Below are 25,522 nucleotides of genomic sequence, written 5' to 3' on the forward strand. Positions count from 1 at the left end.
AGTGGGCCTTTATGCCAGTCTTCATTTCCTCTTTCAGATTATGTTACTGAGTCACGGGATGATCCTATAGGCCGCATATATATTTATTGCTTTCCAGCAAATGTAGGATCAAAGGGGATTTTAGGGAGAGAGAGAGATGAAATTGGTTTCACCGATTACAGGCTTCAGTGGCGTGCAGAGAAGCTTGGTGCTAAAGACGGATGAACAACCGGCTGCACTGTATGTAAAAGGTAAGTCATGAATTAACTGTATACTTTGATATTGTGATTTCTGACACGGATAACACGCACAGGCAAACATGAGTGCTGAAGATGTGATCATGGGTAGTTTGAAATAACATTTATCATGAAATCAATAGTGGCTGCGCGATCACTAGCGGGGATCGAGATGGGTGAATAGCCTGAAGTGGCGACTGACCCTCCTTGAGCTCACACTAGGCCTCTTTTATCAGCACAGGCTTCTTTCTTTGCGCAGGAAAAGCCTTAATCAGACCCGTGTGTGCTATGAGCAGATGGGCGTGGAGCACAGTGCAGCTGTAACACGGGGATGCAACGTGTAGCCGAGCTATTCTTATCTCCGTGTCTACATGGCTGCTGCTGATCGAGCACAAGTAGGAGACAAAAAGAGGATTTTCACTCGCGCGTTACACAGTTAACCTCTGCTGGGAGTCAGTTTGGCCGAAAAATAGTGTTAATTGTGTTATCCTGTATGAAAGGTGTTGTTTTTCAATCGGCTGTTGTTTTCTGAGGCATATTTGTGGCCCAAATCACAGCAATGTCTTCAGTACTACAGGCTTCCTAGACGGGAGTGGAGAAAAAGCACGTGTACTGGGCGTGCCTTGTGTGAAACCAATGTCCAATCACGTAGCGGGGTTTTTGAATATAATCTGCATAATTAAAAGAATTCGCCAAGGATGAATGCTGATTGGTCTAGCGGAGTAGAAGCGGCCAATCGGTTAAATGACAGGCGCTCAGCTGGCCGTGACAACCCGCCCCCTTTTTTTTCAACGCTTGCAAACCCCGGAAACGTCGTCGCTTAAAGAGACAGAGGAGGAATTTCTGGCAAAAGGTTGAAACAACGAAAACAGCTGCGAGCACAAAAAGGCAGGCAAGAGAGAGAGAGAGAGAGAGAGGGGGAGAGAGAGAGAGAGAGGAAGGGACGTTTTCAGCCAGCAAGCGAGCTATGTGGCAACGCGAACTGGGGGGACAAGACTGAAGCTGCTCGATGATTCCCCCCTTACCGCACTAGCAAAGGTGGCTAACCGCTTTTAGCAGCCCAATAGAGGTTCGCTGTGTATCTGAAAGGATTCCAGGCTGAATTGTGAGAGGTAACAAAAAAGGCCAAACTCCCAGGCGACGGGGACGCGTCAGTTAGGCTACCAGCCTGTGTTTCTTCTCTGGAAGCCACATTTTGACTGTGGTGTCTTCTCTTTGGTGAGTATATCACGGATTCGTCTTTTTATTGATCAGATCTCAACCTCAATAATCGTTTGTGTTTTTGTGCCTTGTGCGAACTTTTCCGGTATCTATTTAGTAATTGGATAAATAGAATCCTCATTTCAGATGCAAATTCTTATTGTTTGTTTGTCTCAATGTCGTCATTTTTTATAAATTATCCGCGGATCTGCGCGAAGAATGATAGGAATCCAGCCCAGGCCAGCTGATGACCTGACAGTAGCTGTTACACACATCTTGCAGGGTGTAGGGGGCGTTCCCTGCTTTGTCTGCCTTGCTCACTCTTTCTTCACTGTGTGTGTGTGTAGTGTGTGTGTGCGCGCGCGTGCATTATGCGGTGGTTAGCTACATAAAGTGATAAAAATCATCATTATGAAACATGTGTGCGATAGTGATTGTTTATTTGTGTGTGTGACCTTTGTGCATATGCAAATATTTATATTTACTATAACTACATAAATACACATATGCATTTATGGGATTATATGGGGGGCACTGAGATTATGACTGTAGGTCAGCGAGTGGAGTGATGATGATGTGCAGTGGATGTATTGTTAGTATGCACTTGGGAGTTGCATTGCATCATATAGGAAAGCATTCATTTGATGTTGTCATTAAATCTTTGTTACAGAATATAAACCAATGTAATGATCAGCAGAGTCCATTTTGGACGCTTTGTAAGGCTCAGCTGCGGGGCCTTGTCTCTCTTTGTCCTACTGAGCCGGGTAGGATGGCATTGACATACAATTAAGCACACGTGTATGCACTCTCACCCTACATCACTCATTCAGGACACGTGCGTATGGTAAGAATCCACCCATGGGCTCACATTTATGTGGATTGTTGGATTTTGCACAGAGGCACTGTGGATTCTGGAGATCTGCTTTCTGCTAGCCTACATTTTTAAATTGTTCCTAGCCTGTCCTTGCATTGCTCTGACAGCCCCCTTCTACCTCTCTGTCTGCGAGAAACCAGTGGGCTTTGTCCTCAGCTGAGTGTGACGTCATGTAGATCTGTGCTGTAACCAACCCTGAAGGCGAGGTGCCTGTTCAGCAGGCCTGGGTCCTGGGTCTGGGCTTGTCCCATGCACAGTCAATGCTGCACTTAAGTCTCTATTTACCAAATGCTGAAACACTGGAAAAATAAAAACGACACGCAAACTTGGAAACATCTCTTACCTAAAAATAAAAGGAAGGAGGGGTTTGAAGGCTGACAAACAATGAATACCAGTGACATCAAAAGGCCTACAGGGAGGAGAGTGGTTCAAATAACACAACAAGGAATCATTTAGCAAGGAATCCCCTGTGATGTCCGCTCTGTGTGCAAGTTTCAAAGTGTTAAACTACCTCAAAGACCGCAAGCATATTTTCTGTATGGTGCTGTGTTACTACCCAGCCTAGTGCACTGATGAGCAGCACAGTGCTCGTGTGTAGACATGGGTGTATTTCCACGGTAATAAATGAAGTGTAGTAGGTTATCAGTGCCCAGTTAGGCTGTTTGGAACAGGAGTCAGATGATGGTCAACATGAGGCCGGTCCGTAGGAGAAGCATGTGATACTGTGAGAGCCCCGTTTCTCCCGATTCTGTCTGAGATGATTAAAACCCGAACAAACGGGGTTACATGTCAAACTCTGGCCTCTGCGCGGCTTTGCAACGCACGCATACGTGTCCTTTTCCAGCGGTGTGTGTGTGTGTGTGTGTGTGTGTGTGTGTGTGTGTGTGTGTGTGTGTGTGTGTGTGTGTGTGTGTGTGTGTGTGTGTGTGTGTGTGTGTGTGTGTGTGTGTGTGTGTGTGTGTGTGTGTGTGTGTGTGTGTGTGTGTGTGTGTGTGTGTGTGTGTGTGTGTGTGTGTGTGTGTGTGTGTGTGTGTGTGTGTGTGTGAGACAGTGGGGGTGGCTATTAAACGCCCCGGCCAGATGAAGGCTTGTTGTCAGGCCTCTAATGTGTCCCTGCAGGATTTGATGTCAGAGATTACACGTGATTATGTGGTTTATATCCAGTAGTCATCTCAGCTATTCTGGGGCTATATGTTGATGTATGTGTTAATGTGCATGCGTGTACTGTTCTGCATACTTCCATGTACCTGTACTTGCATCCTTTACACGGTCAAATGACTTAACCAAAGAGCTGTTTAAACCGTTGAGGTTAATGGTCGAGTATGGATCATGAAACCATAACCACTGCCATAAAGAGCCAATCATCTGTAATACGATGCCTAATTCAGCCTGAGTAGAGATGAAAGAATACATCAACCAGGGAACTAGATTGAGGGCAAGACACACATGCATGTGTTCATTTTCTTCTTTCTGCTGCCACCAACATCTTAATGCTTAACTCTAAAAATAGCATTTGTGCAGCATTAACTGGTAACTGTCACCTCATGTCCACACACACACACACACACACACACACTTGCAGTTGAGCCAAGCTTCACAGTCAGGCTTAACTTTGAGGTCAGCTAGTCCTCTTACCAGTCTGTTCACAAGAGGAACTAGTCTTACAAGGATGTAGTGTGTGTGTGTTGTAAGTATTGACTGACTGCGCTTGATAGATAAAGGGCGCCGGAGTGAATACCAACAAAATTCAGTGTTGAATTGGATTAATACATCTTAGTGTGTCCAAGTAATGAGTTTGACACCTAAGTAGGCATTTGTAAAGATTTGCAGCTGAGTGAGGTATTCAGAATATAAACTACACCATAGATGACATTTTCTTCGAGGTTGGGCCACCATCTTTGACTCCTGTACATGAACAGACATGCAGGGAAGACGACTGTATTGCTCTAACATTCACACTGCATTGTCAAAACCATTTCATAAAACCCCCATTCTTTAGAGACACAATCCAAGACTTTCACTCCTGTCAGGTCCTTCCTGTCTGCTGTGAGTGTTTGGTGGCAGCAGGGTGCTCACCTAGATGACACCACAGGTCTACAGAAAGAGGAGGGCAACGCAAAACAGTGCAGCCTGCTGAATAAATCAGCATGGTTTGACATTACACCCTGAAAAGCACTGTGACATCCAACTCTGTACAGTGTTTGCTCGCGACGTTGAGCTCCTTCTGGCTTCTTAGCGAGTAAGACGAGCTTGGACGTCGTTAACACAAACACTCTTGAATGTGTGTTGGACATGAAGTCATGAGTCACGGCGACTACACTGACACACAAACATGACATTGTCCTAAGTAATGTGGACTTTTCAGTGCCTGTCTTCTGAGTGTATACAGTACAATAGGTAGTTTACACAGGAGTTGCATGTGCTTTGGTATTTGTTATGTCAGTACAGTACAGTATGATCTGTAAACCCAGGTTTGCCTCCCAGTCAGCAGACTATACTGTATTTCAAATGCTTTTAGCACATATAAGCACAGTGATTACAGATCTTTGACAATGACGACCTGTTGCGCGGCCATGGATATGAGTTGACCAGAAAGATATCCAAATTCTTATGCCGAGAGCTCAATCAGAGGTCTGATTGTCCTACTCGAGCCTACTGGATGGCTTAAGTACCCATGTAGGCTAAATATAACTCTGTGTATGTGGCCTCTGAGCCATTTAGTCCATATGGTGGTTCAATAGCAAAAGCTCTATATAAGCTTCAGAATCAATGAGCTGAGGTTTGAAAGCAGATGTATCCCTGTGCATTATATAGGTCAACCCAGAGCTTATGGAGCTTAGACCTGTTCACTCTCTCTCTCTCTCTCTCTCTCTCTCTCTCTCTCTCTCTCTGTCTCTGTCTCTGTCTCTCTCTCTCTCTCTCTGTCTCTCTCTTTCCCCCCCCTCTCCCCCCCCCCCTGTCTGTCTCCTCCCTCTGCCTATCTGTCGCTCTGATACATATTCCTTTGTGTGACATTTCTTCGTTCCCCGTCAGCTTTGGTTTACTTTCATTCCCATCTCGGTATCTCAGCACAGGCGTGTGTACGTACGGTATGCGTGTTGCTAGTAGGGAGAACTTCTTCCCCAAAAAAAGCGACGCGTTTATTATACGTATAAGTTCATCCGTAGTGCATGTCTGCGCTCTCGCCTGTACAGACGGAGAAAGCAGCTGAGCAAGTGTGTGTGTGTTTGTTCTAACTGCACTGATTTGAATTCTTGGCAGGATCCTTTTGTTGGTTATGGTCCAATGCAACCAGGGGATCATATACTACCACAGAAACAAGGAGTTGCCAGTTGGCGTGATGGAAGCACCTTTTACACTATCTATTTAGACTTGCATACATATGTTTGAGTATTCAGTAACAAGCTATTTTTGTTGTTGTGTTAAGTTTTCAGAGGTGTGTCTCAGACGGTGGCTAAGTATCTGCTGAATGTGTGTTTTCACCTTTTAAATGCATCAATATGGTGCAATTTGTAAGATTACATCTGGAGGAACATTGAACATGCGTCCGTTCTTGTCTTATTATGAAAACATTATGCATTCAAAGGTCTGCTTAGAATATACTAGATGTTTTATGAACATAATAGCTCCCTGTTTTAGTGGAGTGCTGGTAATACAGTTGTAATGTAATGTAATGTAGCTTGTAACTCGATAGCTCCTCTTTGCAACAGGTATTGTGGCAGCTGATTTAATGTAGCTGTAATACAATACCCTGGGCACAGCCACCACACCCCAACATGCTATTGCCCCCTGTGGTGCATTTGGGAGACTGAAGAACAATAAAAGGGAATATCGGTACGTTTTAATAGGTAATAAGCAGCTTTTCCTGCATAGGGTTTGACTCCTGTTGCTCCGAAAGCTTCCCGTTAATAACTCCTGTGTTTGTCCGTGTGCGTGTACAAGTGTGGGTCAGGATGAACCCGCACGTCTCTTAGCTGTCTCTTTGCTAGACCTCCCCCACCCCCTCAGCCTGTCCCATCCTCACAACCCTGTCCTCTGTGTTATGTGTGTAAACATCCCTGTGTGCCCGCTTCATTGGTCTGCTGCTGTGTGTTAACACTCGTAAGCCTGCGTGTTCTTAGCACACCGTGTGATGTCATTTGTGCTTGTTCTCTCTGCGTGCTTTGTTTGCATCCAAGTGGAACTTTACCCACATTTGACCGTAAACCAGAAGCAGTTTTAGCTTCTTAAACTTCTGCTTCATTTCTGACACCATACTCAACTTAGGCACGTGTATGTTGGGCCAACAGGGGAAGTGATTAGATTTTTTCTACCCAGCTGGTTGGATGGACTACTTTCATCTGCTGCTAGTCGGGGTGGTGCGACGGCACAAAAGCTGCCAGTGAGTTTCCCTGAACATGAAAGGACAAATAATTGATCAGAGATGAGGGAAAACAAGACAACAAATGCCCAAAGAGGAGGGGCGATTTGGATTTAAAGCAGAGAGGTTAAAAAGAGAGGAGGGAAGGAGGTGAATTACAGAGAAGGAAGGGAATAGGAGGAGGAGAAAGAGGGAGCTTTATTTCCTGTCCTCCATGAATAGGCAACATATTTCTCTGGAACATTCCTTCCCCTGAGCTGGCTGGGCCTGTCACCAAGACTCAGGGTGCCACAGTCCTCCCCACCTCTTTATTTCATTCCCTCCCTCCCTCCCTCCCTCTCACTTTCTCTCCTTCTCATTTATTCTTATCTTCTTCCTGTTTTGTCCAAACCTTTCCATAAAGCTCGGGCTAAAGGCAGCATGAAATAAATAAACCATCATTCCAATAGCTGTGGGTGTAAGTAAACGAATAAACAAAGATTAGAAAATGATATATAGCATTTTTAAGTGGTAGCGGATGAGAGGATGAATATTGGATTGGAACATGTAAATCTGTACGTTTTGAATAACTGAAATTGAAACTCTTTCTCTTTATTAGCTCATTATCAACACACAGCTGGTTAAGGCAGCTCATCCCACTGGTTGCCACGGTGCCCCACAGTCTCAGCATAGGAGTTAAACTGGTAAACATTACAGTTCAGATCCTACAAATCGGAGTAATGCAGTGGAATTAAGTTGCACCGGTGACTGTGACTTGACATTTCCAAGTGACTTCATTGTGTCTTGTCTTGTCTTGAGCCAGTTTTTTTTTTTTTTACAGTAAAATCAAAGAAGCGCAAAGTCACCACATCATATCCTTGTAAACAGTTATTTCTGTAACACCTGGAATTCCTCAAACACAGACACACAGACACACACACACACACACACACACACACACACACACACATACACACTCATCCCCATGCTTACACGTACACTGTCATACGTGTCAACACGCACATGCAGGGGTCCGTGCATCTTTAAACACACACTATTAAGTAAGCCCCCCCCCGACCCCCCTCCCTCCTCCATACACACACCGTATTTCCCACCCTTCCTCCACTCCGCCCGTTCTATTCATTTTGCTGTCTCCTTCCCCGCAGTAGGACAATGCTTGGACTTAGTTTCTGAATAGACATACAACACGAATAACCACTAATTGAGTTTCTGGGCTGGTAGAAGTGAAATTGAAGCGATTCAGTATTGAAAGGCTCTGGTTGTTTACATCTGCTGAGAAATCCCCCAAAACACAGCTGGTGTCAGTTTCAGCAGCCTAAAGGAGCTACGTTTGTGTGTGTGTGTGTGTGTCCTCAAGGTCTTCTGCTCTCTCGCTCTCTCGCTCTCTCTCTCTCTCTTTCTCTCTCGATGTGCCATAAGTGAAAATCTTGCCTTCCAAACAAATCCGGCCATGCTCTCAAAGCAGGATTGCAACAACGTGTGTTTGATGGAATGTGTGTAAGTGTGTGTGTTTTCTATGCTTCTTTCTCTTCAACTGCACTCAGCATGCCCTCGAATAAAGGAGGGTCTTGAAGGGGAGGACACACCCCCTTTTTTTCCAAATATGGAAGGGAACGTTTGTTCTTAAAGGCACGGAGGATTTTGTGCGAATGTGTTTGTGTGTGTGTTTGTGTGTTGATTAAAGACCCTGAATAACTAGTGAGTCTCTAGTGAGCAGAAAGTATCCTCCGTTGCTATTTCCTGCACTGGGGCTTTGCTGTGGGAAGCAACTGAGAAATGACAGAAAATCCATCTTTGCCTCTATTTCAACCTTCTCACCTTCCGACACTTTATCTTCCTCTGACAGTCTCATTCTTTCTTTCCACGCCCTCGTCTTCCTCCTCCGCCTCCCTCTCGCCCTCTATCCCCCACATCTCTATATTTGGAGTTACGTAGCTGAAGACGTGTGTTGTTTTGCAAAGCCTATTGCCGTTGCCGTTCGCACCGGCAAAGCTTTACGCACACTGCATCCATCTGAGTGCACACATCAATCATGCAGTGAATGTCAACAACTAAATACAGGCTGTGGGGGAACTAAATTTGTTGGTAATGTCACACACTGCTGTATGAGCTTTAAGTTACATCTCCGAAGCCATCGCATCGATCGAAATAAGCGTTTCTACAGACAAAACGGGAGAGAAAGGATAAGAGAGTATGAATGAAAGAGTTAAGCTGCTTTCATATACTGATTTATTCCGCTTTAAGCAAGCTCGGGTACCCTTTACCCCTTTGTGCATTTCATTTGGGCAAGTCTGAACACTCTGCTCCATCCTCCTGTAAGACAGCGTGCAGACACAGACGGCGGCAGATAGAAAGTGAGAGACCAAGAGACGGGGACAGACGGTGACAGTCACACAGAGAGCAATCAATTGTTTGTGTCTCTCATGACTCAACCTGCACACATCTGATAGCGATAGGTGTGTGTGTGTGTGTGTGTGTGTGTGTGTGTGTGTGTGTGTGTGTGTGTGTGTGTGTGTGTGTGTGTGTGTGTGTGTGTGTGTGTGTGTGTGTGTGTGTGTGTGTGTGTGTGTGTGTGTGTGTGTGTGTGTGTGTGTGTGTGTGTGTGTGTGTGTGTGTGTGTGTGTGTGTGTGTGTGTGTGTGTGTGTGTGTGTGTGTGTGTGTGTGGCCTGCGGCAATGCTGTATACTAATACTTTTAATTGACAACCTTAAGTACTTTTTCTGCACAACAAAACCTGTGTGTGTGTGTACTTTAACCACAGTGCTCTGTTCGAAATAGTTTTTGCCTAGTCAACATGCTGTTCCTTATTCGATCACAAACACACACACACACACATGCACACAGCGCTGCTCCTGTTGCTCAGCTGATAAAAGTTTTTCCAATGCACTTCATTCTCTATATCTGCACACAGGCTGTAGATAAGCACTTTGCTGTGTGTGTGTGTGTGTGTGCGTGTGTGTGTGTGTACGCGTGTGTACAAGTGTGAGAGGGACAGAGAGAGAGCGTGAGATTGGAGGGGGAGCAGGGGTTGCATTGATGGTTGCATCCTTGGTCTTCAGTATTCCTTGAACCATTGTGGCTGTTTAACCAACACCTGGAAACACATATGCACACACACACGTAAAGAGCTAAGGCACTGCAGGTGGTAATTTCAAAAAGTTAGGTATTGTCCGCAAAACACGCTTGAAGTTTTCAAGGACATACATTCAATACACGTACACAAAGTTTGGGGTAGGTGCTCTTTGGTCTGCAGAACAGGCCCAACAGGAGCAGGTGGGCGGGGTTTATCTCTCCCTCCCGCCTCCTTCCTCCTCCCGTCCAATCAGGAACTGGGCCACTACGGGCTGACCCCCCTTTCCTCTGGCCAATCGGCTGTCAGCGAAACACCCTGCACCCCACCCCCACCTTCCTCCTGTGTGCCTTCACTGCTGAGTGAGCAAAGCATGCCTGGGTCTATCAGCTGAGTGGAAACCGACAGCAAGAACAGAGTGAGAGAGAGAGAGAGAGGGTAGGAGAGAGTGGCTGTCAGATAGGAGAGCTAAAGAGAGGAGAGGGGGAGAAATGGGAAGAAGGGAGAGGAGCATGTAAAGTGCCTCTTGTGTTTTTGGAGGGGCGTGAATGAAAGAAAGACGAGAGGGGGAGCTCCAGAGAGAGAGAGAAGGACATGGGTGGGGGATGAGAGTTGTTGATGGTTTTTTGATTTGTGTGTGTTAAAGAGTGACTGAGGGGTAGACTGAAAGAGGAAGACAGGAAGAAAACGGGAGAGAGAGATCGAGATAGAAAGTGATTGTGCTGGGCCCATGAAACAGAGGGAGGCAAAACAACTCGACTCACTTTGGCAGGCAATCTCACTCTCTCGCGCTCTCTCTCTCTCTCTCTCTCTCTCTCTCTCTCAACACTACCTATTCAGGAGGAAGGAAGCCGAGAGCAACAACAACCAGAGAGAGATGGCAAGAAAGGCAGTCTGAGCCAGTGGAAGCACAGACACAGAGAGGGTGCAGACAGAGAAAAGCAGCAGATTGACACATCCAAACCGGCACAGGGAATAAAGGAAAGAAGCACAGAGGAGTAAGAGAAGGAGGAGAGAGATAAACTTTTATCTTTCTAGGAGGGTGAGTGTAACAAGTTCTCTCTGCTGTCACGTCCAGTCTACTAATGCTGCTGCTGCTGCTGCTGCTGCTGCTGTTGTGTGCTGTCATATTTTGTCAGCTGGGCTCCGGTGACTCAACGTCTCCTAAAATGGCCACAGGAAAGGCAGACGGACAAGCAGACAGAAAAGGGAGCCCCGTGTCAAACAGCATTCTCAGCAACTATGTCACAGAGCCAGCTTAGTTTAGACTGCCAGCCGTGTGTGTGTGTGTGTGTGTGTGTGTGTGTGTGTGTGTGTGTGTGTGTGTGTGTGTGTGTGTGTGTGTGTGTGTGTGTGTGTGTGTGTGTGTGTGTGTGTGTGTGTGTGTGTGTGTGTGTGTGTGTGTGTGTGTGTGTGTGTGTGTGTGTGTGTGTGTGTGTGTGTGAGAGAGTCAACCTCTCTTCCTGTCATTCTCACTCTGTCTTTCTTCGTTGCTCCTGTCTTTACTCTCTTGACACACACACATACAGTAGGTTGCCATCTCCTTGTGTGCACTCTGACGTCAGATGTACCAACTCTAAGAAACCGCCGCAATCTAACCAACAGGTGATGCTGTGTGAAGCAGTGCGTGTACGTGTGTGTGTGTGTCATTATCAGCCTCCAGGCACAGTACAGGCCCGAGAGTGGCTTGGGTGGGGTTCTGCTTAAGTTGATGAGACAATCCAAGCTACATGCTGATGCTATCACACCTCTGTGGGGTTGAGTGCAGGGTGGACTAAGGACGCACAGAGGCCTGAGTCATTCGCACAGCCGGCCCTGGGACGAGGATGGTGATTGAAAACAAACCAAAGTCATTGTTGGTTTATATTACAAGGTGGAAATGTAGCCACACGGCCCATCCATTTGCTGACAAAGTGGCCTTTTCTCGCACAATGATTGAAAGCAACAACAGTTCATATTGATGAGGTGTAGACCCGATGACGAAACCCTTCCTCAGTACAGGGTCCCTCTGGTTTTGTGGTCTGCAGCCATTGTCACTGAGCGCGCACAGCGTTATTCCCTGTATCTGCCTCTGTTCATAAATCATTTCTAAAAGGAATGACCTTCATTTTTCATTTATGTCCTTTAATAATGAGGAAGCAAAGTAAGAATATTGGAATGTTTCCTGTCAAAATTCCATCCGAGCGAGAGGGTGGAAAAACTTGCTGGATTTCTTTTGTGAAAACAGTCCAGGTTTGTTTGGTTGAGTCGTATTATCTCACAGTTATTGGCTATTTTTGTTCTTCTTTTGACCAAATGAACATTTTATTTGACCTATTAAAGGAGTGGCAGCCATGGGTCCTTGAATGCTCTTATCTTTGTGTGCATGTACCATATGGGTGCTGTGATAAATGTGCCTGAACCAAACACAGACTGTGTCTCTGAGGATAGGTGCTAGCTGTGAGCTTTCACCTCATCACCACTATACATTTCACTGAGAGCTTATTTCTAGGTCAGGACTGTCAACATGCCGGCTCATGACAAGTGTGTGTATAGTTTAGTGTGTGCGCGTGTACTTGTGTACTGTTGCAGATTTTAAAGGTTTGCAGTGAGTCACAGATATTTTTTCGTTACATACTGATACTCCAGTTGACAACACAATGGCTGATTGTCAGACAAGCTCTATAGGAACTGCCCAGTGTGTGTGTGAGTGTGTGTGTGTGCGCGCCCCCTGTCTTTGAGGATTTACTGCATCTAATCCAATATCTTGTTTGCCTCTATTCAACCATTTAACTCCTTAACACACACCCTCTCTCTCATGGTGATGAAACTGAACGCCTCTGGGCCTCCTGATGCTATAAGACATTTGACCCAAGACTGCTGACCTTTAACCTCCGGACCACAGTCTTTCCTTGACCCAAAGAATGCTCACTCACATACATACTCGAACAAATGGATACACGCAGACTCGTGAATTTCAGTGCACATCAGGAGTTAAATATTCTTCTTATAGGTAGGTGGCCATGTGATTGGTGTATGTCACCTGAACAAAAAGGTCACAAGTTTGGTCTCCACATTACCATGTTTCATCAGTTTTACCCTCTCAAAGGTAAAACCTGCACCCGAGCCCAAACCAACCAGAATTAAATAAATAAAGTCAATACAAATGAGCAATCTGTACAGCACAAACTGAAAACCTTACTTCCAGCTTCAGTTCTGGTCGGTTGAATATGAAGCATAAATCTCATCTTAAGCCTGTTCACCCGGCGGTGAGCCCGTTTAACTTCACTGGCTCACCTTTTCCTGTTGTTGTCCTTAGCTTGCCTCTTTTAGAAAATTATTTCCAAGCTTAGCTAGATTATTGCCTGATAACGTTTCATCAAGTAAGACTCTGTACTCTACTACATTCTGCTCTCGTTTTAGTCCAGATGCAGACTGAACCAAGATAAATTGTACTTACATTTCATGCATTTTGTCTTTGCCCTATTCTCTTTCTCCTTGTCATCACATTTCTGTGTCCTATCAGCCTGCATTAATGCTTCTCGCCATGATTTGTGTTTGTCTCACCCGCACAGATTGTATTTCCTTTCCACCTCTCCAGTACATGCACATAAAACGAAAAACCCTCATCCTAAAATAAGACAGGGTGTTTACAAGACTGATCAGACCTTACTCAATATGTCTTTGGTTTCTTCCCCGCAAAAATCTTCTCATGTAAGCACTTTTGTTTTAAATCTGAAGAGTTAACCATTCTACAAAGACATTAACGTTCAGATTTGGCCTTGGCTCGATAAAGCTCCATGTGTTTCTGGTATATTTAAAGTGTCCTCAAGGTCTCTCTCTCTCTCTCTCTTTCTCTCTTTCTCTCGCTCCCTTGCCCTCTAGCTCTTTCTCTGCATTTCTGATTTTCAGTTGTCTTTCTTAAAGATCACTGGTTCAGTTCCAAAGATGCTGCAGATATTACATTGAGCCTTTGCATCTGCTTCTTAACAAATAACTAATATGTTGCCAAGGCTGAAGTTAAACATGCAAAACAATACATGAAGACTTCCCTCGGGTGTCGCCTGAGTGTTTCTCCTCTTGTGTTCCTTGCCTGAAAGCTGAGCTGCTTCAAAATAAGAATTCAGAAATCGAGTGGGACTGAGGGCAAACCCTTGGGTACCCACAAAGAGCAGTGACTCACTATAACTATAAATACTCAATGCTGACTTCTCTTCCATTCCCCCCCCCCACCCCCACCCTTTGTGTCTGTCCCTGGTCACCTAACCTGAAGACTCCACCTGTTCTCACAGGGGGGCAATTAAAAGGTGTGTTTCCTTTTGTTAGGCCGATTTGTATCACGCACGCCTATCCTTTGTTATCTGTCTTGGCAATGGAGTGATTATTGGATAACCAGACACTGGGTCAAACAAATCACACTTGTTCCCGTCCATTTTTGGCTTTTTTTGATAGCGGCAAAAAGAAAATATGTAGACTGAACAAGTTTTGGAAATTTTGTCGCTTCATTGTTTGTATTTGTGTGCAACCTCAGTTGCCCCGAAGGTGCTGCCATATGACTGAAGAGGGGCCCATATGTTATGTGTGTAATTACAGGTGACAAAGCTTTCAGTCATCCCACACCGTTTCTTTGTGTGCTGTGGTTGGAGGGCGTCGCTACCTGATGCCCTGACATTGTACTGTACTTGCATGTAATCACCTTGCGTGAGTGTGCGGTGTAGTATAGAGTCAGTCTGTCAATCTGTCTCTCTGTGTCACTTACATCTTTGTTCTTTCCTATATTTTAAATTATTTTTTAAGCTCAGAAATGTGCCCGTGAACCACACCTTCGTCATTTCATTCCTTCACCAGGCTCCTCTTGATCTTAACGCACCATTTCTCTGAACTTTCTGGATTTCTTCACCACCGTTTCCTTAAATGGTTTCAGGTGGATTTACAAGAAATACAATTTGGCCAATACCGTTACGTAAAGTGACTTGCAATGAGAAGGAACACGCTCAATAAATACACGGCCAAGTTCACATGACATTAAAAACATTGAGTAGAAAGGCATGCAAATGTTTAAAGCCTTGTCAGCGATTCTAACAAATTTCCTCCAAATTAGTAAATCAAACATGTATTCAGAGGAATCATTGAAAAGGGCGCAGAGAGCCGTTTGAGTTGTCCGTCTCCAGACCTTTGTAGCCAAAACGCCTGGCTTTTTCCTCTTGCACCATCGGTCTGTGGGAAGAGATTTTGAGTGTTTTTGAGGGGGGGTTGCAGGCAGGAACAGTGTCAGACCATTGCTTTATTAAAACCACCAGTGCAGTATATGGATGAGATGTGTCAAATTCCTCTCACGTTGGGCCTTTTTATACTGAGCGTTTGACACTTTGGCTGCCCATATATATATATATATATGCCTTTTTGGAGCACAGCCATTTTGTTGTGTTTGCTGTATTTTCTTGGAGGAGCATCTTTGCCACCCCCCCCTCCCCCTCAGCCCCCCTGCTGCTTCTCTTTCTCCCTCTTTGTGGCCAAGCACAAAGGAGCTGTTATCCTTGGGCTACTGGTCGCCATGGGGACTGCTCACTCTGACTCCCCCCCCCCCCCACCCCCCTCACATTCCCAAGTTCTGGTCCAAGTGGGTCTGGAAACAGCCCACTGCTCTTGACCTAGCACCATTCAGTTCTATTTTAGCTTTTGAAATATGAAAGTCTTTGTTCTCCCATATAGTCCTCCATGATTTTTCCTCAAACTCGTGGGGTTCTCACTCTAAGAAAATAAATGATGATTAGCGTAATAATGCAAGACTTATTTTCGTGGCTGTTTCTGTTTATATTTGAATATCAACCTTTGAGCTCATATGAGACTGTATCTGCTGCCATAGTGTGTGAATAACATACACCGTCTCTCCGTGTCTCTCCAGGCATCCTGGGTGGAATGTCCCTGAGATGATGTCACAGCCATGCCATCACCCACGCCCAGGTGAACAGGGAGGGCGTGTCTGGCTATCAGCCAATCACAGAGGGCATCCCATTAGTGAAAGCTCCAGCTCAGAGACATTTCCTCTAAAGAGCCTCCTGCCTCACTGACACTTTTGGTAGGTATTTTAAATTAACCTTACAGAGGTCATAATGTTCAGCCGCCGTATCATTCCTTGTAAATTGTGTTGAGGTCAAAGCCTGATGTGTTCAGTATGGACATCTTCAATTTTCTTGCAATAGATATTGAAACCTAATGCCTTGAAACTACTATCTGTCATTTCTCATCAGGCTGTAGTTCCTGTGACCGTGTCTTTACTTCCGCTTCCTCCGGAATTCTCATTGTTCCCTGATTACCTGTTTTGGGATGTTGGTGCCGTTCCATGGTGGTTACCATGGAGATAGATGGTTTCCTGCTATAGGCCATGTTGGACACAACTTCCAGATGATGTGCCAAATGCAGCGTGTCCACACGGGCAGAATTAGACAAGGATGGGCACAAAGGTGAGATGCTAATCCTGGACACGTCTACAATACCTCAGATGACATAAGTAAATAAATTAGTCTTGTAACTTGCCTAACTTGCAGTGTTTTTGCTATATATTTAATCCAACATAATTTGATTTAATGTATAGTGAAAACAATTATATATTATATAAAGATTCATGATATTATATAATTGTTTATATAATACTACAATAATATATATTGTATTAATTTTATGTAAATGTATACATTTAAAGTTTAGTATTGAAGTATAGAGAGACAGAAGGTATAGACAGCAGTGCATTACATTTGGGTCAGCAGTCATATCTTTATATATATATATATTATTCCTGTGATGCCTCAATGCTTTATGGTGGTGTGGTAGTACTCCGCTGTTAAAATATAAAGAACAGTAAAAGGTGGAAAACCTGCATAGAATCAGAAAGAAGTATGTAGTGAGTTTAGTCTTTTTCTTAAATAAAAGGCAGCGAAGTCTTCCATGTGTAATGCTGCCTCAATAATGATCGATTGACCTTTTTGGGAACCTAAGTCGGAGATTTCCTTAAAATTTCTTTTAGAATGGTTCATGTGGCTGTTAGTACCTAGTATACAAATAAAAATATGTTGTTCCTTACAGGTGCTGTACAGCTCTGCTTCCTGATTCACAATCTATGGCAACGTCACAGCAGGATCTATAGGACTTCCTCTTCCTGTGGAACATCTTGCTCTTCCTCCAGGCACTTTCGAGGACCTACATCACCTTGTTGCACAAACGTCAAGACTATTTTGTTCCAGCATAAAAACCATGAGGCACATTCATGTGGAGTTAGCCCACAAAAAAACTTCCCTAGAGCTTCCAGCCCAGGAAGGGGATCTGCCCCCTCCTACAGCCCCAACGCAGAGTCTCGACCCAGGGCTCAGATCAACAGCACCCAGGCCTTTTGGTCAGGAGGAGCTCAGGCTCCAAAAGGTCTACCAGCTCTCGATATTCTCCCAGTTAGGGGGATTTTCTACCACCACAGACTCACACACTGATGCCCAGCAGAGACCTGTCCGGATGGGGGTGAAGAGAGGGCTGGAGGAGCCCCAGTTGTCTCACAAGCGTCCTCACCTGGGGGACTGCTCAGACAGAGAGGTGCTAGAGGGAGGGGTGTTATGTGGGCCTGGCCCAGCCCCAGGTGTTGGGTTAGGTTTAGGTATGGGCCCTGGAGGGCCTGGCTCTATATACTCTTGCACACTGACAGAGCACAGAGACTCTGAGGGGAGCCTGTCAGTCAGATCTCCGCCCCTCTCCCCAAACCACAACCCCTCCCGACGCCCAACCCTTCACAATCATGATAGGCCCATTCCTGATGTGTTTGCTCCACTATCTCCTAAATCACCCCCAATGTATGACCCCCACGGGCATCCCTGTGACCAGGGCCATACCTTGGGCAACTCACCCAGACATGATCCACCTAATGGAGGGCGCACACTGACATACTCACTGGGCAGCCCTGGACATGAGAGCTATAGTAATGGCTCATCAGGAGGACAGCCCAGCTCCTACCCCTATGAGGTGGCTACATATGAGACCCCGAGCCCCGCCAGCCCCTCCAACCCCCCCGGTCCCTTCTCCCCCCCACACCACACAGAGCTGCAGGAACCAGGCGAGGCCACCGAATGGGAAGTTGGTCTTGAATCCTCTCCACCAGAGAGAAGTGCCACCCAGGCTGCCTCGTCTTCCTCCAATGGTCTACCCTCCTGGGAGAAGACCCCCAGCAGCAAGGGCTTCCGCTCATCCTCCGGAGGCCACTGCCCTGCCAAAAAGAAGCTGCTGTCCCCGAGTGACACAGGGGACTCATGTTCAGACGACGATGGACCCTCCACTTCCAAGAGGAGTAGACTATCTACGCTGGCTACAGGACTGGGCCCGGCCTCCTGTCGCAGTACAGATGCCAAGGCTGCCCCTTACTGGAACCACCTGCTTCCCCCTGCACGAGATCGGCCCAAGGTCAGCACAGTCTCATACACACAAACACAAAAACACACTCTACAGCAGGGGTATTCAACTAAAATGTAAAGAGGTCCAGTTAGAGAAAATTTCTTAAAGCAAAGGTCCGGACGATCATAATGTCTAAAGGGGGGGAGGGGGTTACCTGCGTCTCTCCTCTTAAAGGAGCCATGCGCTCTTATAACGCTCTAACGTTACTTAAAGACATCTCTCAAGATCGCATGATGAATATATATGAATTAATATTCAAATCGGACAGCTTTTTGTCTGTATTGTCAAATATAGCAAATGCATTTTAGATGATTATTTTGCAATATGAAAATGATGTACACCAAGAGAAAAATCTGTGAGAATTCCAGCTGGAGCCGAGCCGCACGTCAGCCGGCAAAGAGCCGCATGCGGACTCATTATTTGGCTAATTAAGTGAAGTTGGATAATTTCCCACGGCACACCTGATCTGAGAGGCAGTAGAGGCTGTAGGTCCAGGTCCGTATGGGACGGCTTCTTGGTCCGGACCTGGACCGCGGTCCGCCTGTTGGTGACCAAGGCTGTACAGGAACATGTGCGCTAAATGTACCTTTCATTTTCTGTCCTGAAACCCTTAAGTTGTCGTTGGCCTCACACACAATCTGTCCCATGGACAATTTTTCCAGTATGACTATGAGAGTTGCTGTGTCATCTAGAGGTTTGATCTGTTTGCGTGGTAAAGTTCTCCTAATCCCTTTTTTGAGTGCCATTACAGAGACGTTATGTTCCCACAATCATCTTGTATGAAACACTGAAAAGCAGTTAGAAATCTAGATTTGACTCAGACCTTTCAGTCTTGGAAACGAAGCCCTTGATGTTGAATACAGAGAACCTGAGAGAACAAGTAAAAGTGAAATAATGAAGTTATGGGCTGCTCATTATAACACACACTGGAACAAGCTGAGTAGCTCCAGAATGAAGCCCATTGAGGGAACACCCATTGTTCACCTCACGAGCGCGCTGTGTCTCTCGTATGTACGCACGTGTGTGAGTATTGTACTAATGATGACAACAGGGCTCGTTCGCTCACTAGTTAGGATTCAGGCAGTGTTTAGTGTATATGTGAGGAAAGCACAGAGAGAAAGAACACGCAGGGGCACTTTATCGCTATTTCTGTAAATTAAGGCATGAAGAAGAAAGCGAAATGTAAAGAGTCAACGAAAAGGGAGAGAGCGGGATATTCCAAAATGTCATCCGAGGATTTGACGGAGTGTGAAGATGAGAGGAGGACAAGCTGACAAAGAGCTCCGTGCTCTGTTGATGACCTCTGTAACCAAGGGTGGGCTACTAAAGAGGTGACCATGAAGGAAAGGTCGGCTGTAAGTACATGGGAGGAAAGTAGTAGAGGGTCACCTAGCAATGAGAACGCCTTCATGATGAGCAGTGGCCTGGAAATGGGGAATAAATGTTGTTGTGATGCAGCATCCACTACACAGTGCTCAGTAAGTAACACGACACCTGAAATATATACAGGCAAAGGCCCAGAGTCTCAGTCTCAGAGGAAAACAGAATAACTGCATATTGTTTCACTGTCAGCATTTTATTTTTAACTCCATTGTTAAATTTCATTTTCATTCTCGGGCAGATGTTTGTAAATGTTCACCCGCTGACACGAAACAGGTTTTTGATTTCTAAACTTTCCTTTTTTTTCCCCCCTCTTCATCTTCAGAGTGCTACAGACTGCACCAGATCAGGAAGGCGGCTAAAAAATGGACTGCGGCGTAAAAAGTGAGTCCCCTGACACACAACTTCTTATCCTGTCAGTCTAAAGTGCTAGTATTACCTCTTGTGATTTTAGTAACACATTGTAGGTTTTGCACTGTATTGACTAGCTTTTAAGTACTTCAATGAATGCACACACACTACCTTATAAGGGGAACATGATACATTTCCCCTGTGTCAGTCAGATTATACTAATAGGTGTCAGATTTTGTAATTATACAAACCTATAGGCTGCATGTGAATGAATGTCTGTATGAAACAGATGTTTTGGAAATGACGTGACAACTCTAGGTAACACTAGTGCTGTGCTGTGCTGTACTCAAGTGACTTCATCTTCTCTGCAATGTTAACTTACAAGATAATTAGAGAAGAGCAGGTGCATGCAGCCAAGGCTTGTGTGGGTGTGTGTGTGTGTGTGGGGGGGGGGGTGTCTAAAATGTAAACAGAGGGAAAGAAAGTGGGAGTGAAGGTAGGTTGTGTGTTATACTAAATGAAAGGGTTTTGTGTCTGGACGAACACTCACACTAAACCACTGTGACATATTTTTGCTAAATCCAAATTAGAGTCATCCTAACCACTAAGCACAAGTCTATTTTCTGTGTGTTTGTGGTGTTACCCAGTTACCCGTGCTTCCGTAGACACACAGAGACCGGCCGCTCCACACGCTCCAGCTTGCCCTCATCTTCCATCAGCAGATCGCTGCTGGGCACCTTTGAGGTAGGAGCTCTCCACCCAGTGAATGTAGGTTAGATCTCCATTATGAGCGTTTCCTGAGAGCGCTGGCCTCCGCGCTCGTTTGCTAACTTTGGAACCCACAAGTAACCGCAGCTGAGAATGAGGTGCTGCATTCAGGGCCTGTTCAGACATCCTGGACATTCCCAGTTGTTACCTAAACCCTACAAAGAATATAAATATATAAAACCTTTCTCACTAATAATATTACATTGCGTCATACTCGCATATCGTTTCAGTGCTGAGATTCCAGTGTTTTTGTAGACCTGCTGTTTACTCAGGATCAGCCATTTCCCTCATTTATCATACTATGTATATCATATGTATAGTATCTGTAGTATGTGAGGTATTTGCCGCATTCTCTCTAAGGAAATGTCCGATAGTGAATGCCGGCATATTTACATTTATAAAGCCGTACAGTCCTGTTCACGACTACCAACTCCTGTCTTCTTTGTGTGCTTTGTCGCAGGAGTCCATGCTGAAAGGACGCTTCTCCCCGTCAGGTCAGATCGAAGGCTTCACAGCGGAAATCGGTGCCAGCGGCTCCTATTGCCCACAGCACGCCACCCTGCCTGTGCAGGTTACCTACTACGACATCTCAGAGCACAGCGCGCCCTCTCCCTTTCTGGTCAGTGTGTGTGTGTGTGTGTGTTTGCGTGTGTCTGTATGATGATATACAGTTTGTGTTATAGTTATTTTATGTAGTAAAATTGCCAACATTCAGTGAATCCTGCTTGCCCAGAATCATTGTTTGTTGTTTTAAAATTGCTGTTTGGTCAAAGCTGTTTTTGCATTTTATAGAATAATCAATCAATTATTCATACAAATACCTAATAGTTGAATCAATGATGTGAATAAGCATTAATGCGTACAAAGTCTAGCAAAAGGAAATTAATGTGATAAAACTCTTGAAGGTTCCTGCTCCACCATAAGTAACACATCTAAGATTGACCTTCACATTGTTTATGAAGCTTTGTTCATTCAGACGCAGATACAAATGCATTGCCAGGCTCCTTTCATGAATGTAATGCAGCTTAAGCCCATATGTGTCCACACTGTTGCCCCATGCACAGTCGGCTACATATATTACATACAGTATATCATTGCTTAAGATAAGATATCATGCACTCATTCAAGTTGGACCTGCATGTACTTTGTCAACTTCAGACCTGTTTGGAATGCGTCCCACATGTCTTGCTGGACCACTTGTACACCAGCTGTTTTCGTCTCTTTGGAGCTTGTTGATTGTTAGGCCTCCTTCTGTTTGGGTCTTTGTACTGATAATTATCATTCAATATGATATGACTCCCTGCATAGCTGCCTCTGTCATTGAAGAAGTTGTTGCAAAGTTCCTCTGCTTTCATTTGGGCTTTATTCTCTCCTCTGTGAGAAGTTCCAGTGGATTTTCTTCAGAGGGTCGTGATTCAAATGTTTCAGCTTTCAAGTATGCAGAGGAGCACTCTGTTTGATGTGATGTCATGTGACTCTCACACAGGGGGTGATATCTCTTGAGCCTCTTGGAAAAAAAGGATACAGCATACCCAAAGCAGGGACCATTCAAGTGGTGAGCTTGTCCATTTTCTATTCATCTCATTCTGTATTACTAACCCCTGGTGAAAATATATTCAAATTAAATATATTTTGGTATTCCCTTTGCACACATGAGTGTTGTTGGTCACAGGTACACAGAGACTAACAGGAGTCCTTTCTCTGCCTACAGACCTTATTCAATCCCAACAAAACTGTGGTGAAGATGTTCCTGGTGACCTACAACTTTAGCGACATGCCTGTCAATCACATGACCTTCCTACGCCAACGTATCTTCCTGGCTCCTGTAGAGGAGGCGGGGGAGGGGAAAGAGGATGGGCCACAAGGAGGCGGAGTCATAGACAGGAAGAAGGTCCTCTGCTACCTGATACATCTCAGGTATCTTAATTGTTTTTTTATTTTACAGACAAAATGTTCCTTTCTGATCCCTTTTTCAATTGCCTTCAAGAAAAGTGGTTTGCTAAGGTCTAGGTTTTTGGTTTTAACTTGCAGATTCCAGAGCTCCAAATCTGGGAAGATCTACTTGCACAATGATATCCGGCTGCTATTCTCCCGCAAATCCATCGAAGTGGACACAGGGATCCCTTATGAGCTGAAATCTTTCACCGAGGTGCCAAGAAACCCTAAATACTCCTCCCGTGTTTGACACCCCCCCCCCCCCCCCCACTCCATGTCACTCTTTGACCCCACATCACCGCAGCCCCTCCTATGCTTCCTAAAGAGGAGGGAGGGAGGGAGGGAAACAGACAGACTGCTATAACGATGGACACAAAACTTGAAAAAACTTGACACGCCACAAGCACACAACACACAACACACACACACACACGCGACGGACACTGTGTGGGTCTTTGTAAAAGTCCACTTTTAGGAATTTATCAATAATTTACACACGCTCTTCCAAACTCTTGCACAGTTAACACAGGTGTAACACAGGTGTAACAGGTGTAACAGGTATAACAGGTATAACAGGTGTAACACAGGTGTAACACAGGTGTAACCTGTGTAACAGGTGTAACACAGGTGTACTGCAGAGCCAGTAGGGGAAGTTTCAGGCCACAACCACTATCGATAATTGAGAATTCACAGAATTCACCTTATTTGAAGTAATAAGTACAAAGTCACACTTCAGTATTACCAAAAACATCTGAGACAAATAAGACAATATAGGCTGATGTAGTTGCTTCTAGTTGATGTATCTGTCTCGATAAGGAGAACTCAGCAAAGCAAACAAACCATTACTTGTGACTTCCATTCACTCCAAAGAGAAGCAAAACAAGATTTGTTTTAGATGAGACTTAAATAATACTTGTATTTGTAGACCAACACAAAAGAAAAAAGGCACAAACATGAAAACACACACTGACCCACACACAGCACATACACGTATCCCAGCTCATACACGTTCTGGTGGCGACTCTCGAGTTCAGTGTTAACATGCATGCCTTGTGACTTAAAACACCTGCAGTTTCCTCTAGTGCCGTTTCACACTGTCCTTCACTCTGCCTGCTACGCCACTGGCCTCATCACCCTCAGTGCTGGACCAGCAGACAGGACTTCACAAGCTCTGGTTCCACCAAAATGTTATGGGAGAACAAAACTCACACGCATTATGGCCAGCAGAGAGGAGATTTGTAGAGACACAACAACACTAGTGAAAGTGATGGCTGAAATCAAACAGCTGTCTTTAATTAAATGCCATATCATTTTACACACATATGTCAAAGTCCACCCAACAACTTTTAAGTCGTCAGATCATTTCTTGGTAAATTAAACTAACCCAAAAGTTTGGACAAACTTACCAGAAATAACTAGAAGCAACATTTAAAAAGCAGGAAGCAAACGTCAATTTGAATTATGAATTACAAAGATACTAAACTGAAAATTGGAGGTTGAACTTAGAGATTTAAGAATTTGTAATATTTTATATTATATTCGCCCAGCAACTGTTCTCAATGGTGTGACCATCGTTGCAGACGAGGCTCTGGACAGTTGGAACAGATGCCACTGATCATGCAGGGCGGATGTCCTACTTCTTGTTGTCCTTCTTCTTACCTTCTTGCGGTTCCATTTATGATGTTATTAACAACTATGACATCAGGGTGGTTCTGTTCAAGTGTCCCACAACTACGATTTGGTAATGCAAATGAAAAAATTGAAATGCACCTTATGCAAACGTGGGACCCCTGAACAAAGTTGGAAGTCGATTGGAAGAAGAATGAAGAAGAATTCCAATTATAGCAGAAAAAAGACGATACCATAATGATAATAACATCAGTTTGTAGCAATAGTAATTACTTGGTAGTTTCCTGCTTTTCCAGATTGATTATTGGTCATTTCTGAAGAGTTTGAGGTAGATTATTGACTAATCTTGGGCAAATATCCATTGTCATTCCATTTCACTCAACATTATACAAACCACTGTGTACAGTTCATCAAAGCAGAAGTCCATCCGTGTCATGGAAAACAGGGGAAATGTCGTTCATTTGATGTAGCCAGACTGAGGGACACTGTGCTATTTTATTTTTTTAATTTTATTCTTTTAGAATTCTGTTCAGGGCAGTCTGATATGGGAGTAGAAAATGAAAACAAACAAACAATCTGTAGTATTTTTAATTTATGTTTTTCGCAAATGTCTTAATAAGCAATATGCTGCACAATGTAGAGTGTGTTTTTCAGCCGGACGAGCTTTCTCTCTGGAGGGGGAGTCGGGACGAGAAGGCAGACAACTGAGTGTGAGGGAAGGAAGGGGATGGGGGGGGGGGGGGGGGAGGGGAGGGACAATGGGGTGGGACGGGTGGCGGGGTATTTAATACAGGGAAATAAAAGTCTATGTATATTTAAAAGAATAAACTCTGCGACTGGCGAGTAGAACCTGTGTTTGTTGTTTTTAATGATCAGCCACAGTGAGAAGTTCTTTGAAATTGCCAGGATGTTGTTGAAGACTGATTTGTACCACGCTGAACTCTGTCAGTTCCACTGTATAATGGCTTCTAATTCTCTGCAGAGCTAAAAAAGCAGGATTGTTGGGGTGAGCGGCTTCTTCCAGTTGTCCAGTTTTGCAGGTGAAGATAAATGTTGGGGGCTTTGGATAGGGAAAATGTCTACATGCATATCAAACAGTCAATTCTCCTTGTCCTCAGCATTGTGCCAAAACATTTGATGTCCCCTGGTGGCCATTGTGGATACCGAAGCTTAACACACTGAGCAAACAACTGATAAACCAAATCAAATCAAATGGCTTCATCATTATATATTTTTGCTTTATTTTTCAATATACTCAATTTAGATATTGTGTATTTATCCACCATTGCACACGCTGCTTCAATATGCAAGTAATAATATGCGACACATTA

At 44.7% G+C, this 25,522-nt stretch overlaps 1 protein-coding gene across 7 annotated transcripts; it reads left to right on the plus strand.

Moving 5' to 3' along the window:
- The first annotated feature begins 81 nt into the window (after positions 1 to 81).
- On the plus strand, positions 82 to 24,617 carry atosb (atos homolog b). 7 transcript variants are annotated; one of them, XM_076154230.1, is made up of 11 exons: positions 1,058 to 1,433; positions 10,560 to 10,761; positions 15,604 to 15,777; positions 15,950 to 16,162; positions 16,782 to 18,137; positions 19,834 to 19,892; positions 20,507 to 20,603; positions 21,088 to 21,246; positions 22,114 to 22,182; positions 22,339 to 22,544; positions 22,659 to 24,617. In XM_076154230.1, the coding sequence occupies exons 5-11, from the start codon at positions 16,950 to 16,952 to the stop codon at positions 22,810 to 22,812; spliced, it is 1,932 nt and encodes a 643-aa protein (XP_076010345.1). In that variant the 5' UTR covers positions 1,058 to 1,433; positions 10,560 to 10,761; positions 15,604 to 15,777; positions 15,950 to 16,162; positions 16,782 to 16,949; the 3' UTR covers positions 22,813 to 24,617. The 7 variants fall into 7 exon arrangements, 3 of the variants coding, with proteins under 3 accessions (XP_076010347.1, XP_076010345.1, XP_076010346.1); XR_012963872.1 differs by lacking the exon at positions 1,058 to 1,433 and having other exon boundaries at positions 10,081 to 10,761; positions 22,659 to 23,111; positions 23,150 to 24,617; XR_012963874.1 differs by lacking the exon at positions 1,058 to 1,433 and having other exon boundaries at positions 10,081 to 10,761; positions 22,659 to 23,111; positions 23,179 to 24,617.
- The last annotated feature ends 905 nt before the right edge of the window (positions 24,618 to 25,522 follow it).

Source organism: Genypterus blacodes, unplaced genomic scaffold (assembly GCF_046128005.1).
Source record: "Genypterus blacodes isolate CSIRO-AG114 ecotype Tasmania unplaced genomic scaffold, CSIRO-AGI_Gbla_v1 ptg000061l_1, whole genome shotgun sequence".
Classification (NCBI taxonomy): Eukaryota; Metazoa; Chordata; class Actinopteri; order Ophidiiformes; family Ophidiidae; genus Genypterus; species Genypterus blacodes.

Bases quoted from the DNA above. Each gene is read 5' to 3' on its own strand.
- atosb (XM_076154232.1), top strand. From the start codon at position 16,950: ATGAGGCACATTCATGTGGAGTTAGCCCACAAAAAAACTTCCCTAGAG. The intron at 21,247-22,113 runs GTCAGTGTGTGT...ACTCTCACACAG, and splicing joins GCGCGCCCTCTCCCTTTCTG to GGGGTGATATCTCTTGAGCC. The intron at 22,183-22,338 runs GTGAGCTTGTCC...CTCTGCCTACAG, and splicing joins AAGCAGGGACCATTCAAGTG to ACCTTATTCAATCCCAACAA.